The sequence below is a fragment of the Phaethon aethereus genome (genome assembly GCF_964289735.1).
Source record: "Phaethon aethereus genome assembly, chromosome: 1".
NCBI lineage: Eukaryota > Metazoa > Chordata > Aves > Phaethontiformes > Phaethontidae > Phaethon > Phaethon aethereus.
This window is the reverse complement of record NC_138575.1, coordinates 68,467,676-68,484,060: the sequence shown is the minus strand read 5'-3', so window position 1 is coordinate 68,484,060 and position 16,385 is coordinate 68,467,676. Positions and strand designations below refer to the sequence as shown.

Sequence of the window (16,385 nt, the reverse complement as noted above, 5' to 3'; positions counted from 1 at the left end):
TTCCTGGCACTATATAACCTGCTCCTAGAAAAGGCTCGTCTAAATGCTGGGTATTGCTGACCCCCTGATCACTGGCCTTTCTGCTGGTTTCAGAAGCCACTGGGGCTCTGCCTCTTTGCATCCATGCAGTGTCTGCACTCTGTGCTGGCCTTGCCTTCTCACCTGTGTTTGCATCTCCCTTGCAGGTCTGGATGGATGCAGGCACTCAAATCTTCTTTTCGTATGCAATTTGTCTGGGATGCCTGACAGCTCTGGGCAGCTATAACAAATACAATAACGACTGCTACAGGTAACTGGAGTGCGCCTCTGCTGCCTAGAGCTCTCCTCTCCCTGAACATCAGTGCACATAGGTTGGTGAGCTGCTGGAGGCTAGCGGCCTTCTGAAGTGTTGTGTTTTCTGTTTCTACTCAAGGCGTAAGAAAGTCTTTCCAGGTGTTTTCTCCTCAAATCCAGCTCTCCATGCTTTCAACCCAAGGGAACGTTCTGTCCATGCCATGGATGACAAATCCCCTCTTCCACACCAGCTGAGTCTCAGCAATGTCAGATCCTCTTCACTAGCTTTGTGACCCCAGCCCACACCCCAACCTCCCCTATTACATGGGTGCATGAGTAGCTATAGGGAAGCAGGGCTGTGTGATGTAATGGCTGTAGACTGGAGTCCTTTCACCTTGTGATTTATTCTTCCTAGATTCATTTGGACATAGTGTCTTGCACAGCTGTAAGTGCTCTGGGTTCCTATGTGCTATTTATGTTCTACGTATAAGCCTACAGATATGACTTCTGTTTCTTGCGTACTTTCCCCATGCTGGACTGCCCTTGAACAGAGATGGGCTGAGTTGTCGGATAGAATCAGGCTGTCAAGTCGAAGTGGTCAGGTGAAAATAAATGCATTTTGCTGTAGATGTATCCAGCATCTGGAACTGCATCTCCAGGGGTAAAAGGCTAGTGTGAATGGAAGAGGCCACCTCTAGGTAAAACCACCCTCCTCCCTTCCCAGCCTTTTTCTGCTGACCATGTTGCTCTTGGCACTGCTTGGCACTGGGTTCTACACCCATCTTTTAAATTCAAAATTGTGGTTGTTGCCATGGAAGGTCCAGGCAGACCACTGGCTACATGGACCTTGCTTGGCATCTCTCTCTCTTCACCTTAGAAGCTCACTCCTGCTGTAGGGGTGCCTCTCCAACAGCAGCTGGGCTGTGATTCCTCTTCCTTTTCATGTCCCTTCTCCTAGACACAGTTTTGAGAGAAAAAGCTGTAGGAAAAGAAGACATAATGGATCTGTCTCTGGCCTGCTGCATGTCCTTGGGCATTAACCCTTTGCATCTCCTGTCTAGATGTGTGGCATGGACATGATGACAGGGACTGCTTAGCAGCAATGTTGTAAAGAGCTTCTGTAACTGCAGCTGAGAGATGCTATAGAAAGGTGGGGGATGTCTGTTCACACACAGACCCTTGATACTGTTTGGCTTTGCTAGGGATATTGTTCTTAGTTTTGGTGTCAAACCTCTGACCAGCCTGTTCCCAGGCATGGACCCAGTTTTAATGAATTGGTCTTGTGCTCTGCAGCCTTGGTTTGCACAGGAAGACAGGACAAGGCTTTAACAGGGCAGAGGGACACAAGCGTGGTGTCCCACTCAGTTATCCCAGGACAGGTGTAACCTTCAGTGACCTGGAAGAAAAAAGGATGCTGGTAGGAGGAACCATTGTCCGTACGGCAGCAGTTCAAGATGGTACCCAACGGCATAGACCATTTCTCATTTTCTGGGACAGTAAGGGATATCATCAGAGCTCCCTGGCTCCCTGTCGGGTGAAAATCTGGAGAGACCTCTTGGTCTTGTGTGGCTCTGGCCATTCACCACATGTCACCCTCCACCACAACACCCCTTTCCACCTGCCAGGTGACTGGAGAGCACCTCCCAGCCTGTGCCTTTCCAAGAAGGGTTTGACCTGTCATGCGTACACCCAGGGGAAAGAAGAAGAAACACTAGGAAGGAACAGGAACTATTTGAAATAAATGAGAATTTGTATAAAATGACTGAGAATATAATTTCAGTGGAGAGCAGGCAGTTTATAGCAACTAGAAAAATGAGGTTCTGACGTGGGCTTTCCACTGGGTTAGCTGAGCTTGGTAGAGCATGACCCTCCTTACCAGCCAGGAGATTTGTGGGGACTCATCCTGCAGGCCTCTTTCATTCTCTCCTGCTTTAGAAACCAAGTGCAAAGGCAGAGAAATGGTGTTAGGTGCTGTGCAGTCCTTGACAATGCAAAGAGCTGTGCTTCGGAAGGAATAATATGAATTTGTACAGCTTATGGACTCTGCGTGAACTGTACTTTCTCTCTAGAAATAGTTGCAGACCGTGAATAGATCCAGTTAATGCGCAGGGAGGAGCATGAAGACCCCAAAAATGCTAGATATTGAAAGACTGATACAGAAAATCACAGTGAATTTGCAGAGCAGCATTTAATAAAGTCAGAGTAGGCCATGAAATGTCAGAAGGTGTGCGTTCAGTTTGGTTCAGAATATCTCAGAAAGATGCTGCAAATGTTACCATTGTCCCCAGGGTTGCAGTCACAAGAGGACTAGAGAGACTGGAGCATGAAAAGGAATTGGATAGATAAGAGATGTTTAGTTTAAAGAGTAGATGGATGAGAATGAGATGAAACAGAGACAAAAGGGAATAGATCAGAGAAAATAAATTGGATGGCTCTGTTCATCTTTTTCTCATAATGCAAGGACGAGAAGATATCTAGTAGTGCTGAGAACCAAGAAGATTGTAACTGGTCTGAGAAATCTATTAAGGAAAGAAAACATGCTCCCTTCTCAGACAAAAATAATCTCTGGTACTCTCTGCTATAGGAGGGACCAGGGGAGAGAGAGGAAAAAAGAAAAAAATCAGGCATTTAGATGTGTAGCAAGACTATGTATCTCATGAGCGAGGAGCTTAGGTGAGGAATGCATCTTTATGCTGTCCTTGGAGAAGGCTTTCCCTGGGGGAGATCCTGCTGTGTTGCCCACCCTGGGGCATCCTCCTGCAGTTCCTGGTGCTGAGCTGAGCTGTGGGAGTGCTGGAAGAGAGGCCCCTGCTGTGGGCACAGTGGCTGGGGTGGGAGAGTGGGTGCTGCCCCTGGGGGCTGCCATGGGGTGTGCGTCATACCTGGACCCTCACCTGGCTGATGCTGTGCCCCCTCGTCCCAGGGACTGCGTGGCCCTCTGCTTCCTCAACAGTGGCACCAGTTTCGTGGCCGGCTTTGCCATCTTCTCCATCCTGGGCTTCATGGCGGGGGAGCAGGGCGTGCCCATCGCCGAGGTGGCCGAGTCGGGTGAGTGGGGCTGTGGTGGGTCGGGACCACGGGCGTGCTGCTGTTTGGCCCCCCTCAGCAAGGGGAGCCTGCCCACGGGATACCCACCCTGGGGTGAATGACACTGCAGCTGCAGGTTCCCATCCTGGCGGGCAGCTTTGCTTTCTGCCTCCAAAAACCAGGGAGAAACAAGCACAATGGCCATGTCTTGAGGTCAATATAAGCTGCCTATAAGGCTTAGGGTTAGGCAGCTGCTGTCTCTCAGTGGAGGGGTGAGGTGCCTGCATGGCGTACACCCAGGCTTGTGCTGTGCTCCTCTTGGCTCAGAGGCTTTCCCTGGCTCCCAGCCCTTGTGACGGCCATGCAGCCGGAGCTTGCTGTGTCCCCTTTCCCTCCCTTCCTGCTGGGCTCCTCCATCCCCTCAAGGAGCCTGGGTTTCATGCACAGCGCTGGTATAACTGGAGCGAGAGGCTGCATGGCTGCAGGCTCTGCCTTGGCCGGGTGGCTGCCTCAAGTGGGTCTGCACCAGCCGTGCCATGCCACTGCCGCTGCTACGCTGCTGCCCGCTCTGAAAGCCCTTCTCCCCGCAGGGCCTGGCCTGGCATTCATCGCCTACCCTCGGGCTGTGGTCATGCTGCCCTTCTCCCCGCTCTGGGCATGCTTCTTCTTCCTGATGGTTGTTTTGCTGGGACTGGACAGCCAGGTAAAGGCGCAGGAGCAGGGCGATTCCCTGCCAGACAAAAGCCACCGTCCCTTTAGGACAGGCTTGAACTTGGCTGAGGCGGTGGGGCAGCAGGGCTGGGTAGCTGGTCAGGACAGGCTGACGGAGGTGGGATCTGTTCTTTGCAGTTCGTCTGCGTGGAGAGCCTTGTCACAGCTCTTGTGGACATGTACCCCACCATCTTCCGCAAGAAGAACCGCCGGGAGACTCTCATCCTGCTAGTCTCCATCCTCTCCTATCTGGTCGGGTTGGTGATGCTCACAGAGGTATTTTGGGCTCAGACCACCTGTGTGGTGCTTGCTGGTTCTGAGTGCCCCCCTGGCAGAGGGGGGCCTGGTGGGTGGTGGTGTCTGTCCTGGGGCAGAGAGCTTGCTGGTCAGCCCCATCCTGCTGCCCAGTGCCTGGGGGAGGCTGCCCTTCCCTCCTCGTGGCATTCGCATTTTCCCGTCCAGCCCTCACTCTTGTACCAGTCACAGCCCTGACACCTCTCCTGCCAAGACTGGTAACTGGAGCTCTGCACAACCCGTAGCTCGGTTACAGATTCATCTTTACGTGACCCAAACCTTTACAGCTGTAGTCTGTTGCATGGTGGGGGGAGCATCTTTATTCTCTTTCCTCCTACATGAACACTTGGTGTAAGGAAGCTTGGTGGGCCTCAGTGTGCCCCATATCTGTTACACTGATTTCCGATATATTCCCCTTGTTGTGATTAATTGCCTGGGAGTTAAACTATCCTGGTTTAATACCTTTAATTCCTCCTATCAGTATGCATGTGGGGATTGATGCTGCCATGATGCTCTTTGCATCTTCTGTTTTCATTTGTGCATAATTTTGAAAAAGCTGCCTTTGATGTTGCACCTGCAGCTTTGTGCCTGGACTTACCTGCAGGCCCATTTTGTAGACAGCCTTGCAGACCTGGGCAGTGAAACAGCCAGCCTGTAGACCCACAGCAGCAGGTGCTTGCAAAACTGCATGCACAGCTACTTCCCTCTACAAATTAGGAGGCTGAATTAAATCAGATGCATCGTGTCTCTTAAGGGTATTTCCACCCTCGCTTCCAGCTACAGGAGTTGCTTTGGTTTTGTCTTGTCTTAAAATATCCCCATGATCCCTGGCAGTCACTTGCCTTCCCCTGGAATGAAGTGTTGCAGAGACTCCTGAGATCAGGGCTGCTGCATGTCTCCATCAGGCCTGGAGCACAAGGGACACGGCCTTTGCTGTTGGCTAAAACCCTGCCCCAGAGAGAGGAAGGTGCCTCCAGCTCTGGGGAAGATTTTGAGTTTGTTTCCTGCTCTGGCTGGAGGTCTTTGCCTGATTCCTCTCCCCTCTCCCCGCCTCGCCTCGCTACCCCCTTGGCCCTTCCCAGGGTGGGATGTATGTCTTCCAGCTCTTTGATTACTATGCTGCCAGTGGCATGTGCCTGCTCTTTGTGGCCATCTTCGAGACTCTCTGCATCGCCTGGGTCTATGGTGAGTATGAACAAGGGAGGGTCCCCAGCTCTGGTCTCTCAGGTTCTCACTTGGTCCATCCCAAAAATGCTAGTCCATAGCTTCTCTTGGCAGTTGCTTCGCAGGGCAAGGCAAACCTCTAAACCCTCACTTTGGTGCCCATGGACTCAGCTGGCAGAGGCTTCCGCACAGCAGTGCCCTGGGGGATCTGCTTGGCAGATATCCCCAGCATGTTCCTCTGTGCCCCTGCTTTTGAGGCTCTCTTTCCTTGGGGACTTGGAGCTGGCTGGGAAATCTTTTTCCAACCTGTGTATAGAGGAGTCTGAGACCCTCAGACATTTTTGAGAGCCCTCTCTCAGCCTTGACATTCGCAAGGGGTAGGTAACACCTGGGTTTAGGTCCTAGCCTGAGAGATGCCAGCTGAGGGCCTGGCCCTGCTGACCCACTGGACTGTTCTGGGGGGCAAGAGGATATTAGTCCAGGACAAAGACTGAAGTTGTCCCTGGTGAACTCCCTGACTGGGCTGTTTGCTATGCTGAAGTAACTGTCTCCTCTTCTGGGGAACACCCAAACAGTGGTGAAGTAGGGCCCCATTTGCCATCCTCCCTCCGACAGGCAGACCCTGCTGCCCTCCTTCCCTGGCAGCAAGCGAGACAACCTTCCCCTCTTCTGCAGGTGCTGAGCGTTTCTATGATAACATTGAAGACATGATTGGCTACCGGCCATGGCCCATCATCAAATACTGCTGGCTTTTCATCACCCCAGCGGTTTGCATGGTGAGAGCCCCCAAGAAGAGGGGCTGTGGGGATGGAGTTGGGCAGAGCTGGGTGCCTCTGAGATATAGATACTTACCTATATACAGAGGGATGTGCATATGTATGGGAGTTATGTGGCCTGTACTTTGGGAGCTTGTTCTATATGTGTTTGTGGCTTTGGGGGCCAGGTGTGAGTCTAAACACCAGGGAGAGGGGCCCGGTCCAGCTCAGCAGTGTCTGCTGGTGGGGTGAACTCCTTGCTGCCATGCCCACTGCTGCACATGGGGGCTGTCCTAAGCAAAGCTTGCTTGACTGGTATCTGCTGTCCTGGGGAGCTCTTTGTTATACCCTGAGACTCTGTGCAGGTGTGGACTTACAGGGAAGATCTCTCTTGGCTAATGGTGTTGATTTTCTTGATCTTTTTCTCTTGGTCTCTTCCACCTTGCCAGGCAACCTTCCTGTTTTCTTTGATCAAATACACCCCACTGACCTACAACAAGAAGTATGTGTACCCATGGTGGGGAGACACCCTGGGCTGGCTGCTGGCCCTGTCCTCCATGGTGTGCATCCCTCTCTGGATCATCTACAAACTCTTCACCATCAAAGGTTCCCTCAGAGAGGTGAGGCTGGTGCTCTGGCATCAGGGCATGGGCTGTGCTTCTGTGTTGAAGCCCAGCCTTGCAGGGGGATTATTTGTGTGTTGCAGGTTAATTAGCAGGAGTCTAGAATAAATCAATTGAATGAGGACTCATAGCAATAAGACTGTTGACTTAATAAGTTCTGCCTGGCTGAAGGGCTGCTCCAAGCTGGCTGTTGCCTCTTGGTGCCCTTTGTTTATTGCTTCTGTCTTTGCAAGCACCATTAGGAAAAAGTTCATTATTTGGAGAGGATACAAATGATCTCCAGTGCCTTGAGTCAGTTTGGAGGCTGCCCTTGACTGAGGCTTGAGGACTTGCTCTGAGAAAGCTCCAGGTCCCATGAGCATTGCGGGCAGCTGAGTGTCAGTGGCCTGGGCATGCCTAGCTCCTGGAGCTGCTGTGACCCATTTCTGGCTGCCCTGTACGTGCCTTGGGAGACTCAAGGACCTGGCAAAGCAGACGTTGCTCCAGACAGGCATCCCTTCCCTGCCATGGCTCACTGGAGGTTTCACAGACATCCTGATGCCCCAGGATCCCACCTGTTCTCTGCTTCCTGCACATGCTCAGGAATGGGTTGTGACGGCAATAGGCCCCTCGTCCCCATGTCCAGCACGGACAGGGAGGAGTGGGCACAGCTGCAGGAGCAAGGGCCATACTGCATGACATAGAGGGTAGCCCCTCACGCACCTGCTGTCCCAGTTAAAGCCAAACCTGTGTGCACAGGCTCTTCCTTTGCAGCCTGTGCTGATGGAGGGGATGACCTGCAGGTACCTGGACAGCAATGTTTCTTTGGACTGCTTTCTAGACGTGGTCTGGAGCAAATGGAGGACAAAGCTTTCCTACCATGTCTCAGATCTCTTGTGTGTTCAGTGCTTTTCTTGGGACAAGTGGCTCAAGGATGAGTTTATCCCCTCAGTTTCTGAAATGCTGACTGTCCTTATTTGGGTCATCCCTGACGTTTAGGGACCAGACCTGCAGCCCTGCCTGGCTGGCTCATGATACCCATGAGTGGAAGGGGAGGGCCCATGTCACCTTTGGTCCTTGTGACTGTGTTCAATGCCTGCCTTTGCCTTCCAGAGGCTCCGCCAACTCACCTGCCCACTTGAGGACTTGCCTTCCAGGCTGGGCACGGGACAGCCCCTTCCCTCCACCAGAGCTGGCCTCCTGATGCTGACAGAGCTTGAATCTCATTGCTAGGACCAGTGTGGCTCTCCTTCTCTCCCCCCAGGACGGTTTCTATACAGCCTTTATGACCTGTTGGATAACGCAAGGAGAGAGGGATTTCTGGTCTGAGCTCCCTTCCCTGGAAGATTTGAAGGGCTGAGGAAGAGGCTGCCATGGAGATGGTCTGCATGGAGTTAGCAATGAACCTTAATCCTCTCTCTGGAGAGGGCTCTGAAGGGGCAGATCAAACACCGGTGTTCCTGATCATCCTCAGCCTTCTGGTGGGCGGAAAGGAAGGACTGATCCTGGAGAGGAGAGTGTCAGAGAGTCTCAGAGGTGTGGCTCCAGTGTGGACTTTGGGAGCTTCTCCATTCATTCCATTAAACCCTTGTTTTTCCCCTCTAGATCTGCTCTGTCTCAGTTTTGTCTCACCAGCATCCCGTGCCCGCAGAATGTTAGGTGGGGTGCGTGTTAGTGGAGCTGTGCTGGGCATTCAGGCCTGGGCCTCTGGTGCACTGGCATGGGAGGGTGGCCGGAGGAGAGGAAGCTTGGTTAGGGTAGGAAGGAAAATGGGAAACACCGGTTCTGTGGCTCATGTAAGTGGTAGGCCTGAGGTACCTGGGTGAAGTGGAGAGTGCAGTGCCACCTTCTGCTGGAGCCATTGCCAGCTCCCAGCCGAAAGAGTCATCTGGCTGATGAGTCACTGGGCTATTCCCGGGGCCTGAGAGAAGCGCGTGGGTTTGCGTTTTCTTCGTGTAAGTGAAGGATCATGGGAAACTCTCCCTTGTCTCTGCAGGTTTATGTCTCTCCTTTTTTTTTTTTTTTCGTGTGCTGACTGCCTTCCAGATGCTCTAGAGCCAGTCATTTTGGTTTTCCTTCCTATGGAAGAAGGGCCATGTGGTTGAAGCAGGATCTGCATGTTATACCAACAAGCAGGGCCCCTTGTTTCCAGGCTGTTTGAGTAAGAACAAAAAAACAAAACAAAACGAAAACCAACAAACAAACAAAAACAAAACCAAAAAATCAAAGCGCTTGTGTTTTAAATGCTGTAGCTCCAGCATCCGAGGAGGGCAGCCAGAGGACACGTAACCCCGGGAAGCTGGATGGCTCCCAGGAAACCCTGAGGATGCTGGAGCTCGGGCAGAGCCGAGCGAGAGGCTGGAGGCGCTCGGCTTCCAGAAGCGCACACGGACACGGGTGGGTGCCACGCTACGGCCAAGGCTTCTGGGTACAGCAGGGAGAGGAAGAGGCAAATTGAAGCAATCCACGTCACTAGCCACAAGGTGGCCCCAGGACTTCACCTACGGACGCCGCGGGGCCGGGGGTCCCTGTGGGGCGGGCTGGGGGCGGCGAGGACCCCCGCCAGCCGTCTCCCCTGCCTCGGAAGGTCCTCTCAGCTGGGTGGCTGTTTGGCCCTATGGCGAGTGGCCAGCCTGTTCACCGGCTGTAGGGCTGGGGAGGGATTTTCTCCTGGGTCACGATGACATGGCCATTTCCCCGCTGCCACTGCTCCCGCACTACCTGTGGAGGTTTTCTCTTCAGGCAGCTGCCTCCCATGGGGAACAGTGACCACAGCTGTGGTACATACTGGTTGAGACCTCCAGGTGATGGCAAGTTCTTGGGCTTGGTTTTCTTGGGCTTGGTTTTCCCCGGTTTAGTGTTGTTGGAGCCTGGTGACCTGAGATGGGAGACAGGTCGATGGTGGGGTCAGAAGTTTTCATTCACAGAGACTGTGAAACTCTGATGAGCACCAAGGACTGAGGAGTTTGCTGCTGGGAGGGCTTGTGATGGTGCAGATTTAACCTCCAGGAAGAAGAGCCCACTGATGTGTGGCCCTTTGAGGCTTCATTGGTTCTGTTCCAGAGGTGCTGTGGAAACCTCCTCTCATTTCCAGCCTGTTTTCCCTTTTCTCAGCCTATCTATCTTCCACAGGGACTCTGGGGTGGGCAGGTTCCTTTGCTAGGCTGCATGAGCAACCATGGGTGAACCCCCTGTGGTCAGCTCTGCACCTTGCCTGCCAAAATCTCAGCCACTGGGTTTCTGCACACCTCCCTCCCTGTCTCTGGAGAACGCTGGGGATGCTGAAGGCATAGGGGTGGGGAGTGGGAGGTCAGGGCTGAACCAGCCATCGCAGTTTTCCTGGGCAGCCTCAGAGTCTCAGAGCTCCAGATTCCCCAGCTGCCAGAGCACGTTGTGCTGCTCATGTGTGAGCTGAGGGTAGGAAAGAACTTAGAAACCCGGGGAAAGCCCCTTCTGGGAGAGCCTCGCAGTGTGATGGAGGATGGAGCCATCCAGCTGCCACCTGGGTACGGTACTGGCTGGTAGGAATTACTTCTAGAGATGAGTGAATGGAGTTCAATACTGAAGTTTTTTTTCTGTTGGCTTTTTGTGTGGATCGTATTAGCAGCTCCAGCAACAGATATTTTTATTCATGCAATTCTAATCTTAAACAGAATTATACTTTCACTTTCCAGTAATACCTAGAAGAGGTTTGGCCCATTGGGAAGATATTTTAACCCAAATAAATAGAAAATAGTAATTGTCCACAGCTATTTCCAAAACATGGCTGATGTAGAAAGTCTGCTCAGCTTCACGTAGGCAAAGTGGGAGTCTGCTGAGAGGCTTATGCCTTGCTTTGTTTCAGAACAGTCTGGTGTCCAGTGAATTGGGCATGTGGTTTATTGATCTGGTTATATATGAGCCAGGAAACCTCCCAAGCCTGTGTTCCTATATGACCCAGTTGCTGTAAAGCTTCGGATGAGCTGGGCAGGTCAGATAAGCAAGAAAACCAAAGGTTTTGCTAGACATTCTTAAATAAATGTCTTATTTTTGATACGACTTTATTTTAAAGTATTGGAACCTATGACACCTGGCTTGGATATCAATCAAGTATATTCTGTGTTGTTCATTGGGAAGGTTGATGATAGACTAAATCTGAAATTAATATATTTTAAACTTCCAGACATGAGATTTTTCACAGCACTCTTTAAGACCCCATGATTAGAGGGAATTTTGGTGACATTCAGAATATGGAGATTTTGGAATATGGTGATTGTTCATGATTTGGAATATGGTGAAAGGGATTCTCATTGCATTCAAGATCAGCGCAGTTTTTCTTGCAGTCTGTTGAATTTAGTCCTGCTCATACCTTCTCCATCTGAGGAGATGCTGATGTCCCTTGAGACAGGAAATGTGCAGTTGTTGGAAATTTCCCACCTTCAGAATCCGAAGTCTACAACTTAGCCTGAGAATTCAACCCATTGGTTTCAGAAAAATGGGGGTGAGATTAAAGGCCCATTTTAAAATGTTTTTTAACTTATTTTTTTCCAATTTCAAATTAGAAGTTCAAATAAAAATAAAGAAGTCCCTAAGATTCTGTCCTGGGTTGTTAGTGCTTGAAAGGGATGACTGACCTTTCTGTTCACCTGTTTGTGAAAACCAAGCTCTGCTTTTCCCACACTGCAGTGCTTGCATCAGTAGTGCCTGGGGAAGAGTGTCGGCCCCCTAATCAGGCAAAGAGATACTGTTGACGCTGCTGTCCTCCTCTGTGGATGGAGATGCCCACATAGGGCAGGGGAGAGACTTCAGATCTTGGGGATGGACCTGTGGACCAGGATGCATCTGTTCCCATGGGGAGCAGCCTGAACCCTGGGGCTCCCAGCATGTTTGAACACATGCCATGAGGGGTCCTTATCCATTTGCCAGTAGCAATATATAAGATGGTTTTCTGTGGCTGCTGAATCATGCACTGTAAGTCGTGTTGCATGTTTAGGAGACAGGAAAGGTGGCTGTGTGGGGAGAAGACAGGCCATGGTGCATAAATGGAGAGAACAGAGTAAGACTAACATCTTAACACATGGGATAGGTAATCCTGTGAAGCAGAGATCCCCAAATAATCTGTTAAGTGTGTCCTACAGGCCAGTGCAAATGAGCGTATCCCTCAGAGCAGGGTATTTGGCTGCACCCTTGTCTGCTAATGCGGTTAGCAGCCTGCAGGATGGGGACCTGCACGGCGCAGATAAGGGAAGTGCGTGTGGGGGAGCACAAAGACGGATTTGGGAGGTCATTATTTCTGAGAAGGTACCAGACTCGGTGCCTTCTGGTGGCTGACTCCGCTGCCCCCTTCTCCATCTGACCTGTCCAGAGTCACATCACTTTGGGCAGCAACATGTGCTTCTCTGTCCCTGCAGACCGGCCTTGTGCTTTGCGTCCTCATGCCTTGTGCACGAGAGGTGCTTGCTGTCACGGCACATGTCCCACGGCAACAGGCTCAGCTGCCCTGAGGAAGCAGGGAGGGAAAGCAGGAGCAAACAGGCACATACCCATCTTTTCTCTGCCTGTTTTTTTTTTCTGAGGTCCTCCTTGGTCTCTGACCACCAGCGGGCATTGCTGTTAGACTCAGAGAGGCTGTTTGACCGCAGACATCTCCACAGCATTGCTAGTCCTCTCTCCTGACCACTCTTATTGCTGACACTGGGCTCCAAAGCTATTTGCCCTTGCCTCATCCTCCCCCACTGGGGATGCTGTGAAATAGGGGATGTCTCACCCTGCCCATACTTTCAAAGGTGGAGGCTCCTGACAGCCTCCTCTTCTCTGGGAGCCCAGTGCAGGAGCGGTGCTACGGCTGTCGGAGCCCATCACGGTTCTGTGGGGCCTCGTTAGCACCTGTTACTTTGGTAATGTTCACTTGTGATTAGTTACTGTAAAACTGTTGTAGGAAGTCACAGGCTTACTTAAGCAGAAATTAGCCATGAACATAAAAAATAAATTATGCAAATGCCTAGGGGAAACTCCTCTGCAAACACAACATCCCGCCAGCTAGGCAAGTTCCTGACCAAAGCAGCAGCTGGGCCGTGCCCACGGGGGAAGCAGCGTTTCTCCCGTTTCATTTGCGAAGGTGTCAAGGGGTGGCATTAGTCTGGACGAGTGAGGACGCTGGTGGCTTCTCCCTGCCCATCGAGGGGGGCAGCCAGGGCTGCAGGCTCCTCTGTCCCTCACACAAAACCCAGCGCCCGCCTCCCCCAGCCCCTTAATGTTTGGAAAGCAGGAGCCTGTTTTGGATGCACCCGTAGGGTGTCACACTGACAGACTTCTCCCAGCAGCTGGTCTGTGGGGAAAAGGGGTTAATTTTAGCTCAGAGCTCTGTGTCTTGCTGGCTCGTGGAGGAGAGAAGCATCCTGGGGCCTGGGGCTGGCTGCTGCCGAGGAGCATGGCCACGGCGTGGGCTGGTGTTGGCAGCCTGCTGCTTCAGGCTGGCTCTTTGGCAGGCGCATCAGAGCCAGCCGAAAGCGAGGAAACGGTGGGGAGACCCAAGTAATGGGAAAAGCAGCGCGCACTCTGAGGAGAGGAAAGGGAAGGTAAAAAGGGAGGCAGGGGTGCACTGCCAGCTGGCAGGCAGTGAGAAGGGTGGGGAGGAGGAGACCTCCGCGGAGGTGCGGGACGTCTCTGAGGTTGGGGTTAGCCGTCCGTCAGGGCAAAGGCTGGTGCGGCTGGCTGAGTCCCGCTCTCCAGCTGCCCTGGGCCTGGCAGGCTGAGGGAATTGGGTCATTTCAAGGAGAGTTTTCCCTCTCTGCTCATGGGAGGGGATGGAAACCCATGCGGCCCGCCCTGGGCTGGCAGCTACAGAGGCCGCGGGTCCCTCTGTGTGGTGGGACAGCAGTGCTTTTCCCATTCCTCCCGTGCACCCTCGGGCACAGCAACAAGGCTTCCTCTTGTCTTGGTTGTCCTGCCTGCAAAATCGGGTGGTGCCGTCCCTTCCTTCGCAAAGTGCCTCGGGGTGCACCGTGAGGCGGGCTATGGAGACCTGGGTGCTGCTGGTGTCAGAGCCGCACGTGGCGGGGGGGCCCTGGCTCCGAGAGGGGCTCGTGCCACCTGGGAAGGGGGTTCTTTGAACATTTCCAGGATTCATTGCAAGCAGAGTTTCCCTCTTGGGGACAGAGTGGCCTTACCCACACTGTCCCCATGCCTGCTGCTAGCAGGGCTGCTGCTTCCACTCCAGCTCCCTTCCTATCCCCGTGTCAAGATGGCTTTCCTGGGTTTGGCATTTATCCCCCTCCCAGAAGCTACCCTGGCTCATCCCCGCCAGTGTCTGACCCCTGTGCCAGCCTTGTCTGTGGCTCCTCTCGTTGCACTTGCTCACAAATTTGTGTCTTGCTGAAAATCCCTCTGCTAGTCCCCATGGAAAGCTGCCTCTGCCCGTGGCGATGGTGGAGGAGGCACCCATGCTGCGGGGAGACCCGCAGTCAGATTGCCGTGTCCTTCAGCAGCCCTGTCCTACCTCTGCAGCTGCGCAGCCCTGGGTGCCCGCTCAGGGGCTGTCTCTGCCAGCAAAGGTGGCAATTAGTGGTCAGGGAGTGCGTCAGCCCCTCCCTTGCCCTCTCCTGGGACCGGGCTGAGCACAGTCTGTACCCCCACAGCTGAGCTGGTCGGAAGGTGATTTCTGTTTTTCAGTCGGGGCCATTACCCTAGTGCAAACCCTCAGGCGGAGGCTGCCGTGGTGGGATAAAGGTGCCCCATGACTGCAGCAGGATTTAAAAACACAGTGAATTATTGCCTGGTGGGAAACTCTAAAGCCTGAGCATAACGTCTGTTAACTTCTGGGCTGGAAAGCAGAAATAGCAGCTTTTTTTCCTTCTGGAGAATGATTTTCATACATTGCTGGATAATGTTTTCATTTAGGTCAACTTTCTTCTTGTTTTACCTTAATGTCACAGGTCATTTCCCATCTACAGTTTTTGCAAAAAACCTGTGATGTTCCTGTGAAAGACTGAAGTCTTTTCTTTGTGGATAAACCAAGTTTTTAGGTCAACTCTGCTTACCTAGGCTTATCTCAATCCCCTTTTCATATCTGGATAACCTCTATTGCACCTTTTCCCCAGCTGCGCTGGGTCACACCAGCCCTCCGTGGCAGGATGGGCAGCAGCACTGTCTGTCATTAGTAAGGACAGAGGCAGTGCAGTGCCTGTGTTGTGTAGCCAGCACACGATGTTCACCTTGCAGTCTTTTAGGACTTCAGAGAGAGCCCCCCAAAAGGCAGAAGATGGAGCCTGGCCCCGCTGACGTTGATCCAAGCCCATGCAAGGGAAGAATCAGCCTGTATTTTTGGGGAGTATGGGACCAGTCCACTCAACCAGCCTAAATGGTAGGTGAAAGCCAGGGCTTTGAAAGATGGCAGGCTTGGAAAGTTTAATCCTGGAAACAGGGTATTGCATGTTGTCTTTGGCTGCCTGTGAAGAGGCATTGCCTGCTCCAGCTGCCACCCCAGCCCTCTTCCCTTATGGCCCCATTGCCCGACTGGGACCTCTGGGACAGGGCTGGTCTGGCTCAGAGCTCCCCTGCCCCGGGGACGTCCCCCAGCGCTCCCCCTAAGATGCTCCTGCCCCCTCTTTGCACTGCCCAGCAGCGTGGGCTCAGACCCCAGTGTCAGCTGAGGTAGTAAATAACCACCCCCAAAGTAAAAGGAGACATTGTCCCCTACTGCCTCCAGCTCTGGCCTCAGTGGTTTATCCTGAGGATCCTGCCAGGCACAAGGGTGACTCCCTTCACGCACGTCTCCAGCACTGCTTGTCCCCCAGGCCAATCTGGCATGCTCTATGTGATCTGATTCACCGGCTTCTGGCACCTGTGGAGGATTTTTTTGGGACAACATTACGAACAACCTCTAGAGTGTGCAGGCACGTAAACCTACCGCTTCCCCACCCTGGGGTGGCGAGGGCTTTTGTCAGCATCCATGTTTCCCACTGAGGGGGCCAGGGGATGCTCATCTGGTGAGCGGCACAGGCAAGCAGATTGGAAGTATGTGCTGGATGTGTCCTAGCTTCCATCCTGTGTGCTGCTGTGGTTTGGCCAACATGTATTCACCATGGATGCATGAAAAGGTCAATAGGAATTTGACAGGCACATAAACAGACAAAGCAAAAGACAAAACAGTAATAGCATTAAATATAACACAAAAAAAATGTAAGCTGAACTATCTTAAGAAAAATGGCACAACTGGAATGGCTGCTGCTGGTGTTGGTCATTAGAAGCCCTGGAAAAGTGCATCGGGGCTGAGGTGGATACAAAGAAAGCTGCCAGGGCAAAGGCACAGAGGGATTGCTCACTTCTAGCAAGCACACAGACACTGTAAAAATAAAGACTCCAGCAGTATCTCTCGCTGCTGACAGAGTGCTCTCCTGTGAGCTGTATTTGCACTTGTAGCATACGGCACAGGCTCGGAGGGGTCTGCATGAGCCCGGGACAAACATCCCCCCTCCACCCGCTCTCTGCCTTTTGCTCCATCTGCCTGATGGTGTCGGTGAACCTTGAGCTTGGTCGCTGAAGCAGGTTTACTGTAGTGGTCCCTGGAGATGGAGACAAT

General features: G+C 52.6%; 1 protein-coding gene across 2 annotated transcripts in view; it reads left to right on the top strand.

The window, feature by feature from the left end:
* LOC309416360 (sodium- and chloride-dependent GABA transporter 2) overlaps nucleotides 1-8,059 on the top strand; it is a gene marked incomplete at both ends in the record, with an annotated part of 32,938 nt that extends 24,879 nt beyond the window's left edge. For both annotated transcript variants that reach the window (XM_082013849.1, XM_082013848.1), the window contains 8 exons: nucleotides 186-289; nucleotides 3,197-3,321; nucleotides 3,891-4,003; nucleotides 4,150-4,287; nucleotides 5,388-5,490; nucleotides 6,145-6,245; nucleotides 6,674-6,844; nucleotides 7,940-8,059. In XM_082013849.1, coding sequence (XP_081869975.1) covers nucleotides 186-289; nucleotides 3,197-3,321; nucleotides 3,891-4,003; nucleotides 4,150-4,287; nucleotides 5,388-5,490; nucleotides 6,145-6,245; nucleotides 6,674-6,844; nucleotides 7,940-8,059 — 975 coding nt within the window. The remainder of the gene's footprint in view (nucleotides 1-185; nucleotides 290-3,196; nucleotides 3,322-3,890; nucleotides 4,004-4,149; nucleotides 4,288-5,387; nucleotides 5,491-6,144; nucleotides 6,246-6,673; nucleotides 6,845-7,939) is intronic.
* Nucleotides 8,060-16,385: the final 8,326 nt, after the last annotated feature.